Genomic DNA, 12192 nt, shown 5'->3' on the forward strand with positions numbered 1-12192 from the left:
GGGCTACGATCGCTACATATATTATAAAAGTATATGCGATAGCCTTTACAAACCGCTGGAACCCGACGTCAACACTTTTTTTTTTTTTTGCCTCGGTGCTCCTCAAGCTCCATAACAATATTCGTGACGCCAACGCCTGCTCTAAGACCGAAAAGAACGATCAGTCATTTCACATGAATACTGTACAGTAGACAATTGGGGGAAAAGAAAAAAAAAAAAAAAGAAATGTGCGAGCTGTCATAAACCTCCTTACATAATCTAGACATCCCCCAAAGAAATCTGATAGGACACAGTGGATACGTCACCCGGCATGTATGTAAAATAGTCTACTGCATCCAAGATTCGCTCGTTACGTTTGGAGCCCATATATGAAGTACTCAGGAGGAGGAGGAGCAGGAGGAGGTGAAGAAGAACAAGCAGGATGAGGAGCAGGAGGAAGAGGACAAGAAGAAGAAGCTTTCCTTAACCCCAAGAGAGAGTGAGGGCTCACCTTCCATTAACTATACAAGTAGTCGGAACAAATCAGAGTACCAAAAAAGGGGTACATTCGCTTCTCGGGGCTTCAGGCAAATAAATGGCTCATTATAAGTTAAAGGCGCCAAAACAACAAGCACACACACAAGAAAAGAAGAACGGGACAGAGCGCCATGTTCTTCATTTGCCTAACCGGCCCCTCCCGTACACCTCCAACTAACCTGCCCTGTATCAGCTGTGGCCACCTCAGCCTCGTAAACTCCCCAGTATCATCAGCCCCATTCACCTTCTCCGTCCCCTATACTCTTGCCGTTGCCTGGAATCGTGGTTTTCATCGGTTACTTAGACTTTGCATTACATGCCCTGCTTATACCTTGTTCTTGATATATACCAGGATATCATCCCCTCGCGACTGTTCCCTGACCATTCTGCCTCCCAGCGTTGGCCTCGAGTTAATTTCACGCCTCTTCGTCAGCCTCCAAAGTTTCCGCCCCATAGGTGAACAACGCCAAGATATAGTGTTTGTATGCTGGCACGTTTCAATTTATGACGTCTGTCTGCCGAATTCACCCTGCCTCATTGTTATCCTCGTACTTAGTTCGACCTCCTGGCCCGGCCGGTCCAGCCAGATGTATCCCCTGACAACTGCCAATGCCTGGCTACCTATCCAAGCTGATGTGCCCTTCCTTGTGTCGCTTAGAAAATAAGTGTCACCAGCCAATAGAAGATTATTCAGATATTTGCCATTACCTTTTCTTCCTGACATTTCCTAAATAAAGATTTTTGTCTGAATACCAGTTTTAAACACGCACTGAATAATACTGGACAGGTCTTGCCTTGTTTCCTAACAACCTTCCTAATTAGGGGGCTTTTATCGATTTCCATATGGGGGCTGTGGTGGCTTTACAGCCACCATATACATTTTTCACACCTATAAATATGACGCTTCTACACCTTGGCTCCACTGTATACGCCCGACTGCGAAGGTTTGAACTGAATCAAATTCTTTCTCGTAATCTATGAAGGCTATATACAGGCTACGGGCTGATCGTTCTGCGCGTTTTTCTATGACCAGAACGATGGTGTGAATACGGTATGCTCTCGAGTACCCTTTCCAGAAGCAAGCCTGGCCCTCTGGCTGAATGACGTCTTAGGATGCTCTAAATTATCGGACTGACTAAAGTTTATCGGTCAGTAGCTTTTCAAGTCCTAACGTCACCTTTCTTATGTATTGAGATCGCTGAAGCGTATATATATTTTTTTAATATTCCGGTACGCAGAGTACTACGTATATGCGTTTTAAGATGCTCCGACAATCTGTAATACTCGGTAACCGAATACTGAGCCACTTAACGTTAGCGGCATATAGCTGATTATTGTTTTAAGGTGTGCAGAAGCGACGCTACGTCGTCTAGCAATGTCATTACAAGTGGACGATTTTTACAGCGTATGCAAAAAGAAAAGTGCTCAAGAGAACAACTTCTGGCCAAACTCCCTCAACGCAACGCTAAAGGCGGATCCAAGAACTGCTTTCCCGACAGGGTCTGCATCTACAACCCATATATGCATTGGCAGCTCTTTTCGTATCGGTACATTTACTGGTCACCTTACCGCTCACCAACCTCTCCGCTTTTCCTGTCATTAAACTAATATCTCTTTCTTTACTTCAATGATACCAAACGCTCATAGCTCCACTACAAAGCCGTTTTCGTCTTAGATTCTCGCTCACACAGTCCATGGATCCTCGTCGACACACAGGGTGAATCAACCGCAATACCGCGCTCTAAAGGAGAGCAAGCTGTATTGCAGCGTTTATAACCGCAAACAACATCATATAGGAGAGCCTAATGGCCCCACAACGCGCCGCTGTTTCCGGACCATGTAGGGCACTAAAGCAGCAGAGGAGAATATGAACCATCGCATTGTTCAGTGAGCGAGACCGACCTTGTCGTAAAGTTGTATAGAGGCCGCTCACTGCTAATGCGGGTTAGTCACGACAAGGTCGAGCTGTCACACGCGTTTAAGTAGCATTTTGTAATTCGCTTCCCCAACTGAAGTAATTATTTTTACAGCTACACCAACTCCAGCGTGATCCTTTTCTGTTCAATCTGAGCCTTAGTCGAGAGCCAGTTAGATTACTTTATTTCACCATTTATCTTTATTACTTCACATTATTAGATAAAGGGCTTCTGTTCCAGCAAATGCCTCAGATCTCCGCTAGCCGCAAATGAAATGCGTGATGATCCTCGCCATTTATTTTTAAGATCGCTTTCTGGAGAATAGCTGCGGCCACAATTAGCTTGTTAGCATCTTTCACTGCCTCATCCACCCGTACACAAGAGACACCCAGTACACGCCAAAGGCTATGCTTATACCTTTACATTTACGTCTAATATAAACGCGAATGCTATTCCCAATGGTAACGGCTGAGTAGCTTGAAACACTCCGCCGCATTATCTCGCGTGAATTTCGTGCTGTACGGTTGTACTGCCAATTACGAAATGAGCGACTACTCCGACAACCAATTATGCATTCTTCATGACGGCTTTCGCGAACTGCACACATGTGACGTTTCAAAGCTACAGCAGCGGCTATCGAACGCTCTACGCCTTACTATAATACAACGGAGCTGAAAACATACAAAAAGAGAAATTGCAAGCCTCCAGTATTACTTTTACTCGTTCGTTGTTCTCACCCTTCGTTTTTCGCACCAACTTTCAGAAGACATCCCCAGACAGAGGACGCATGTGCGATCATTACGTGCTACAAGAGATGTCGCCAAATCGAAGCAGGCGCGCTTCCGGCTCACGAACAATTTTAGAATGACTAACAGAACGCATGCCAGCTGTGATGAGTGACGTGTGCCGATGACACATGGGCAAACACGAAAGTCAAATTCGGGTCATGCATGCACGCACCGATTAAGCATGACGCTAAGAACCAGGAACGAATACAGATGCAAACCGCATTCATTGTGCTGACAAGATCGTCGTTAAAAGCTGCAACTTCATAGACGGCTCACTCAAGCGTTGCGCATGTTCACGACAACAACGGGAAACAGCTGCATAGCTTATTTCATATCTCAGAAGACAGCCATGACGAAATCACGACCAAGAACATTTTGATTGGTATAGAGAACAGGAACTACTTTATCAAGGCCACCGCAGGCAATTTCACAATTAGTACTTATAGGATTATTCAAACTATCTTTTATAGCCGGAAATAAGAACCTAAAACAGGGATATTATTCTTCGATGGCACGTATGTACAACGACCGAACTGGAAGGCATTTCTCACATACTCGCCACGCACCTACATAAAAGGGGAATACAATGGTAAAAAGCACACAAGAATGCCAGCCGCTGTACACATGTCAACCGCCGCGTCCTTTTCAAACGCAGGCTGACCTCAAAGTGAACTCTGATGTCAAACCGTTTGACACGCTCAAGGCCAGATCGGCGTGCTTCGCGCAACGAAGGCCGCCCTCCAGAAGCAGTAGCGAACAGCCTCCGATACTGGCTTGTTCGCCACAACAGCGTCGAGAAGTTTGCGGACACGGCGAGTTTGATGAGAGTTTGACGGCTTACCTGTCCTGCTGCTTGGCTGGCGCTGAGACGGAGTCCGTTAACGAAGCTGCCTTGCTCGTGCAGGAAGTCTCCGCCGCTGCCATGGTTCCTCCAAAAAAGTTAGATTGGCTCTAGTGGAACAAACCGAGCAACGAGAACAGCATCCTTGAAGGTGATCGCCCGGTGATCATAATGCCCCGATATCCTGTTTGGCGTCGGCACAGCCACGGCTCAGAATTCCGACCACAAAAGAGACGCAGCGGCGCGAGAGCACTTGGCTGCCGCTCTGGCAGTCGTCGGACTTCGCCCGTCGCAGATTCTTGCGGACCTCTCCCGTCTGTTCACACCAAATCCACTGGTCTTCTAAAATCCAGAGCTCAAAAACACCGACAGCGCGACGTAGACGTCGCGCGCCTGCGGTCGTTTCGTGGCCGAGGAAAAAGCCGGCGCGCTGGTGTTCAAAACAAAACCGTCGCCTTCGGCACTCGTTCGTAGCTGCTTCTCCCGGTTGCCGCGGTCGCCAAGGCAGCCGCTGCTGCAGCGGAGGCAGCGTGCGCGCGGACGCAACACGTGACGACACATGCGACCTCGGCGCCGCGAACGGCCAGCTTAGTAAGCGCGAGCGAAGAGAAGCGCGCCACATTTGAACGCGAAGATGAATGGACCACCGTGATTGTTGCACAAAATCACTCAGTAACCTGGCCATTCTTTAGCCTTGATTTATTATACATGTACAATATATAAATAACTACCTGCGTTTCCTTGTGCACATTAAAGATTTCCAGTTTGTTGAAATTAATCCCGAGTCCTTCATTACGGTGTCGCTCACTGCCTAATTCCCTTCTGGACATTTAACATCCCGAATAGTACTACATATTCAGCTCAAAACAATAAATACCAACATTTACTGCGAGTAATAAGTAACAAGTACTTTGCTCCCGCACTTTTTCCGCAGAATATGATCACGACAACTTCTTTAGATTCATTTAGCGCTAGAAAAAGGCTAGATCACGCAGGCTAGACGACTCAGTTGTTCTGCCCTATTCTGAAAGCAGGAAGCCCCGAAAGTCTATTTTTTAAAGGTTTGCAACCCCCACGGTGTCGACCCACAGTATCGTACTCGAGCAACAAGTGCCGTCGTCCCCGCGGCCGTGTCGACATCTCGTGGCAGTGAAGAGAAACGCGGTCGCTGTTCTCCCGTTTCAACTCCCGGTGCTCCACCGCACGGCGCGCACGCACTACGTAAACTGACCTTGGAAAGGTCACCTGAACAGCGATGGCGGTAGCGCGGCTGAAATGCCGGCACCCGCCGCACCTCCTCGTCGCGTTGCATGCTTTTCCAGTTCTCCCTCTCGCTCAGTGATTGCGAAGGGGAGGGTGCAGGGGAGCGTACGAGCTTACCTGGCTGGCCGCTGTCTCTACACTAGCTGCCTGTGGGCGTCTTCGTCTCCAGAGAAGCTTCCGGCTCGGCCTCCTAATGATTACCGGTTCACCGTTCCCTAATATGCAGCGGTTCTTGCTCGAACCGTCCCGACCGCGTCGAAGAAGCACTTTTCCACGAAGCCTCTGTCACTTGAAAAGGGCCTCCGCGAATGCAGCAGAAAGTGATAAAGAAGCCGGGCGTTCATGTGAGAATAACCGGGTACAAGTGTACAGAAGTCGCCCATTTCTGCTCTGTTTTGGAACGAGTAGAAACATTCGGACAGCAGAGCAAAAGGAGCAGCCCTTGTAAAATAAGGCCAAACAAGAATTCACAGTACGAAAATAATTATAATCGGTCTCAGTAGAATGCAAGCATAAATGGTCCCCAAACGCTAGTGCACATGAAACTACAAACGAGAGATGCGAGCGAGGCTTCTAACTTTTGTACTTCGTGCTCTAGAACTGCAGAAAAAAAAAATAGAGAGAAAAAAACGAGCTCAGTGTCATAAATTGGGAGCAGACTAGAGGTATGACAGCAAGGCTCCGACAGGCATCGATTCCCCATCCTCCACCGCTAAACTTTCCCTAGATTGACCTTCTCTATCGCCTTCGTTTCACTTCCCTCACTGACGCGTGTATCAGTACAGCATGCACTTGACCCCTCCGCATTGTCTGACCTTCGTTCCAGTTACGTGCACAGCTGACCTCGCTGCCACAGGGCTCGAAGACAACCGACAGCTGGCGGATCAGTTTCGTGCGCAGGCACTCGTCCATACAGGTTCACCGCCCTACACGCGGGCTCAGAAGCGCGTCCACAAGCAAAAATATGACAGTGAAGGGTTCACCGCATCATCCTCGCCGCTCACAGTGGGCAAGTGCGAATGCGGGACAGATGACAGCCACGCATGCACCGCAGAACTGCTGTCACGAAACAAACACACAGATGGATCCAACAGCTGTAGAAAGCTAGATCCGGCGGAGCTCTAAGGGTCAATCAGTCAGAGCACTTCTAGTTTGTAAATAACCCAGCCACGAATCTTAAGTAAAGCCTCTGCCAAGTTGAGGAAAAAAACAAAAAGTGGAACGAAGCGGATCCGAACTAAGGATCTTCTTGTGGGAAGCAGAGCTACTAAAAGCACAGCTGCTAAAAAGAGGTGGTCTGTCAAATTAAGAAAAAAAAAAATATCGAAAACAAGTTGATGCAGGAACAAATGAAGAAGACTTATTTCACCAGACTCTGTAGTCAAGACTCATGGACTCCAATTGAGAGCACCGCACCAAGGTTACGAATATTTTTTTTTTTTTTTTTGTATTAACTGTACCTTTCTCGTACAATGCAGAACCTGCAGGACATGGACAAGCTTTACAAACAAGACGGTTTTGTAGAATCGTGCCCGAGCTGACATTGCGAGTTGCCAACCATTCCAAACCTGATTTTGTCTCATCATAGCCTAGGTTTCCGAGCCCCCAGTATGCTCCACTGTTGCGAACATGGTACAAAGGCACTGCTAAGTAGAGAGGGGGCCACGGCCACAATTTATGTCACCAAAAGACTCGGCCTCGTATCCCATTGACCCAACGAAAATCATCTGGATTTGCCTGAATTAAAAGCCCCATCTAATATCTCGCAACTGTTCAATCAAATGTAAAACTTCGAGTACATTCCTTTTTTTTTTTTTTTTTGAAAAGAAACAAAAATGAAGCCATGCGCATCCGCCAAATTCCTAATTTAATATTGAGCCAGGGAGAAACCACGAATATCTGTTCTGTTAATAATGTTGAGGCAAAGGTGTTCAGTACACTATGGGGCAGACAACAAATGCGAGAATGGAAAACATTGGCGATATGATGATTCTAGTGCATTAACAACTGTTAAACAATTAAATTGCATAGGACTCCTTATAATACAGCTTTTTTCCCTCGAGCAAAACATCTCCAATAATGGCAAGCTTCAAGATCGCGAACAAAAAATCGTGACGAACATTAAATGCCTTCGCAAGGCCAATCTGAATTAGAACTACTTGCCCAATCTCATCCGATACGGTCTCCAATAACGAACGAGCAATATGGATCTGGGTTTGGATACTGCCATCTCTATAATTCCACAGACCTGGTGCAATCATTTTAAAGTTTTGGCTACAAACTGCATAAGGCCACAGAGAACCTTAACAAAAAGTTTGCAATCTAAATTACGGAAGGAAATTGGACGATATCTTTCAATGCCTGGAAAACTTGCAGCAAAACGAGTGCAAGGCGAGACGAAAATGTTTGATAGAACGCCGTAGTAATACCATCCAGGCGAATAGATTTCTGTTCCTGCAATTCAGAAATAGCAGATTTAATCTCGTCTATGATAAGTCCTTCTAGTACAGCACGCTGCGCATTGTCAAGCCGAGGAAAATCTTCTGGCAATCAACTGCAATCTTATCTCCCATTGTAGTCCTCACAGCTCCTGAAGAGCTTCCGATAATAATCAAAGAAAGAATGAAGAATTCCAGGCGCATCACTGCGCGTGCGGCCACCATTCTGAATTCACAATATTTCATTTGCAAGATCATATCTGCTTTTCACGCTCAAGGCCCGCCGAGATAATTGTTCGTCTAGAAGCCTATTGTATCTAATCCTTAAGGCACCCCTTATTCTCTCGATTGCAAACAGTCGAAGCTCTGCTTTAACGTTATTGATTTATTCTGCGTAGGCACCAGGACTTATTCTCTCTAGCGCATGTAATTCAATTAAAGTAAGCCCGAGCTCACGAAGGTGGTGCCTCTCCACGAATGCGATTCTTGGTAAAGATTTAATAGCAAAATTATTTGTCTCCTGTTTAAATAAGCCCCATCTTTGAAAAAAAAATACATAGAACAATGCGTGACCATGTGTCTTTCGAAGAAGAAGGTACAGCACGTCGAAAGATTCCATCTGAGAGAAGACAGTTGTTCATTTTCCACACACAGCTTCCACTGAGGATGGAGTATGCGCCGACTGTACCTTCCTATCTGAATAGACATCATGTAGTGATCAGTGAAAAATATGGTCTTCGCCCAGTAACCAAAAAATGGCGTCAAAGCCGTCTACTGAAGCGTAAAATGCTGTCAAGCCGAGCGCTAAAGGAACGTTGGGTGATTTAGTTGGTTCATGGGGTTTCTGTAGAAAAGAAAGAAAGAAAGAAAGAAAGAAAGAAAGAAAGAAAGAAAGAAAGAAAGAAAGAAAGAAAGAAAGAAAGAAAGAAAGAAAGAAAGAAAGAAAGAAAGAAAGAAAGAAAGAAACGTCCCAGACAGACGCCGTAGTGCAGGGCTCCGGAAATTTCTACCACCTGGGGTTCTTTAACGTGTACTCATATCGCACAGCATAAGGGCGTCTTGCTTTTCGCCTCCATCGGAAAGCGGCCGCCGCTGTGAGCACTCAGCAGTCGTCGATCCCGCATCCTTTCGCACAGTAGCAGAGCGCCGTAACCCCTTCACCACGGCAAAAATGAAAATGAGCAGAATGAATATTGTCACCCTCATCTTGTCCAACATCCACAACCCCGTGTCTACATGCGAATCATTATGTAAAGCAGCACTATAAGGTCATAACAGCTAGCTCTCGCTTGCAGACAATCCATTTACAAAAGAGATTATTTATAGGGACTGATTAAAAAAAAATGCGCGACACTTCAACTTCACCTTGCAAGGTATGACGCGACAGCGTTGTTACTGGTGGGTCCCCTTGTGGACCCTGATTCACGTACATGCACTTTGTAGCCAACTTAATCACTGATAACTTAATGTTTGTCTCTATTGCCTCAAAAATCTCATTAGCATACATCATCATCATCAGCCTGGCTACGCCCACTGCATGGCAAATGCCTCTCTGCCTTTGATCTAAAGAGGGTGTATGTAGTCTGGCTGATTATGATTCGGTGCAAGCTGCTATAACGTTTTTTGTGCATTCCCTCGTGTATGAGGAAAGGGGTCTGATAAGCGTGCATTCGGTTCTGTTGTTAGGTACGCATATAATAAATTTATGCTGCTTTTTGGCCACTGTTTTCGGTGTTGCCCATATAGTGTACAGAACGTCGTCGTCTAGGACTTCAACAAATGTAGGACTCATGGTGCAGGCCAGCAACGCCACTGATATGGTGATGTTTCCAAAATTTTAGGCTAGCTTTCACTCCTCTTTTGCACATAAGAACTCTTCAAAGAAGTGCTCACGGAAAACCATTTACACGAGTTTATATAATATGCTTTATGGCAAGTTTGCGTACAAAAAAAAAAAAGTGCTGTTATTAGCGATTGCACGCAGTAAACCCAACTATTCACGAGTTTATTGCGAAAATAATGAACACACCTTTGCTTCTTCCATGCTTTCCTTTGCGACGGCATGCACGAGCGTAGGCAACTTGCATAACTGGCTCCAGACTGTCAGTAGAGGCATGGCCGCAAAATGCGAACCCTCCTTCCCCCAATTACTAGCCCACACACCTACCTTACCCTACCTTACCCTACCTTACCTTGCCTTACCCTACCCTACCCTACCTTACCCTACCTTACTTTACCCTACTTTACCTTATATTACCCTACCCTACCTTACTCTACCCTACCCTACCCTACCCTACCCTACCATACCCTACCATACCCTACCATACCCTACCATACCCTACCATACCCTACCCTACCCTACCCTACCTTACCCTACCCTACCATACCCTACCATACCCTACCATACCCTACCATACCCTACCCTACCCTACCCTACCTTACCCTACCCTACCTTACCCTGCTGCCATGAACTTCATAGCGCTTTTAATACATCCCCTGCGTTTGCGCTAGTGATCCCCCGAAGTCAGTCACTGACTCTCGGCTCCCGTTATATCTCTGTAATGCTCAGGACTGGAGGGACAGGAGACGCCGCAACTTTATAGGCCAAGGTTGCTGCGCCTGTGGCTGGGCAGGTCCGTCAGCATAGTTAAGTAAAAAGGTACACCGTCCTTGTTACTAAGGAATAGATGTTGGATCCCATAAGCGTCCAGCGCCAATTCTTCCTTAATTGTTGTTTCCAAAAGATCCCAAAAATAAACTCCCTCTGAGGAATGCAAAACAAAACAAAACAAAAAAGGCTCTATCGTATTTGGTTACGTGCTTACTGGAATCCACATGGTAGAAACGGACCCTCTGCAACTAAAAACAATATGATGAGTATTACTTCAGTGTGTAATTAAAAAAAAAAAAAAGAACGTTTTAGTTGCCGGTGAAACCTGCATTTTCTTTACTCGCTTTAGCACGTTACTGAAAGGATACAAGACACCGTACGAAGGTTCTGGGAGAACATGATCACCCAAATCACAGTTCACCTTTGTTCCCCTTAGCAGTACCCAACTATAGTTTCGAAAAGCGGACTGCTAAAAAATCTAACGCTTGACATCACTTCTGTGAAATACCTTGCAATAACTATCAGAAAAGGTTGCAGTTCTAACAAACCAATCTGGTAATTACGCGCGCCCCGACCTGACATCGCAGCATACAAAACGTCGTGACTTACGCCGCACAAAAAAAAAAAAAAAAAATCGGTTAAAGATTTGACGCATAAAACGATGCCCAAGCCCGAGCCTTCCGTCCTTAGCTTTTCTAAATAAATTCGTCCGTCTCGTCCTCTCCTAATATATGGCACACAGAAAACCAGCAAAAATCCTATGTGGCTGTACTCGATGTAGTACTTATACGTGACGCACCACAGTTTGCATATAAAAATTAAGGTTGTACACTGTAGCTGTGCCAAAAATAGATGTGCGCTCATTTCCAATATAGTAAGGTTTTTCACGGGTATCTTGCACCTGACTTCAATGGGGTTATCGGCAACTGTAACTTTCTAACGGGACGCCTAAGCAATTCACCGGAGTTGTAACCCACGACAATTTTGTCGAGCTATCGGGGGTCCAAGCCATCATCCATGCAAAAACCCAGGTTTTTTTTTTTTTTCAGTTCACTCGACTATTCGCGACATATCGCAGATTTGCTTAACACACTGAACATCCTCATGTGTGCTTTCGTGGTTCACCGTAAAGACAACGCCATCAGCTTACGCAAACCACTTAATTTTTGTTGTTTCTTTGCGCGCAAATAACCTAAAATGCTGACCAGACTAGTTTTAGAGTATGTTGAAATATAACGATGAATGTACAAACAAAACAGAAGAGAGCTGAGGGGGCAACTCTGCCGAAGGCTTATGTGGGCCCCTAAACACCTGTTAAAAGTTCATCTCGTCGTGCTACGCCATTGCTACGCCCTCCCGTTTCACTGAACCTATGTTCCCATGGTCTAGAATGGAAAACAAAATCTGACATGCAACACTGTCTAAAGCTCTCTCGAGGTCGAGTTATTTCCGCGACACAGGTTTCAGTAGTAGTAGTATAAAACTTTATTCCGCAAAATGGGAAGGGATTAGGGATTGGGGTCTTGAGCTGCAGGTGGTGTTCTATAGGTACAGGATCACGGCACAGGTTTCACGTAAGCTCATTTCGATTGCTGAATTAACAATTTCACTGCTGTTGTTATGAGGTTGTTACACATCATCATCTCATTCCACTCTTAGCCAAACAGCGCACATGCCTTACAAAGTGTAGCCCGCCAGCCGTATGTTTTTTGTTTTTTTGTTGTTGTTTTTTCAGTAGCTCAAAAACTATAAAAAAAGAAGAAAAGTTTATTTCTCTAGCCTGTGCGCATGATTTGTTCCATACCGCGCCCAGTTTGTC

General features: G+C 45.7%; 1 protein-coding gene across 2 annotated transcripts in view; it reads right to left on the reverse strand.

The window, feature by feature from the left end:
- LOC146198348 (uncharacterized) overlaps nucleotides 1-12192 on the reverse strand; it is a 195571-nt gene that overhangs the window by 136357 nt on the left and 47022 nt on the right. The window contains exon 1 of one of the 2 annotated variants that reach the window (XM_084593797.1): nucleotides 4062-4603. The exons of the other annotated variant lie outside the window; for it this stretch is intronic. Coding sequence (XP_084449923.1) covers nucleotides 4062-4144 — 83 coding nt within the window. The 5' untranslated portion in view covers nucleotides 4145-4603. Of the gene's footprint in view, nucleotides 1-4061; nucleotides 4604-12192 lie in introns of those variants that run through there. 2 annotated transcript variants of the gene reach the window in all.

This window comes from Amblyomma maculatum, chromosome 2, assembly GCF_055883805.1.
Source record: "Amblyomma maculatum isolate TAMU_Amacu chromosome 2, ASM5588380v1, whole genome shotgun sequence".
NCBI classification, from domain to species: domain Eukaryota; kingdom Metazoa; phylum Arthropoda; class Arachnida; order Ixodida; family Ixodidae; genus Amblyomma; species Amblyomma maculatum.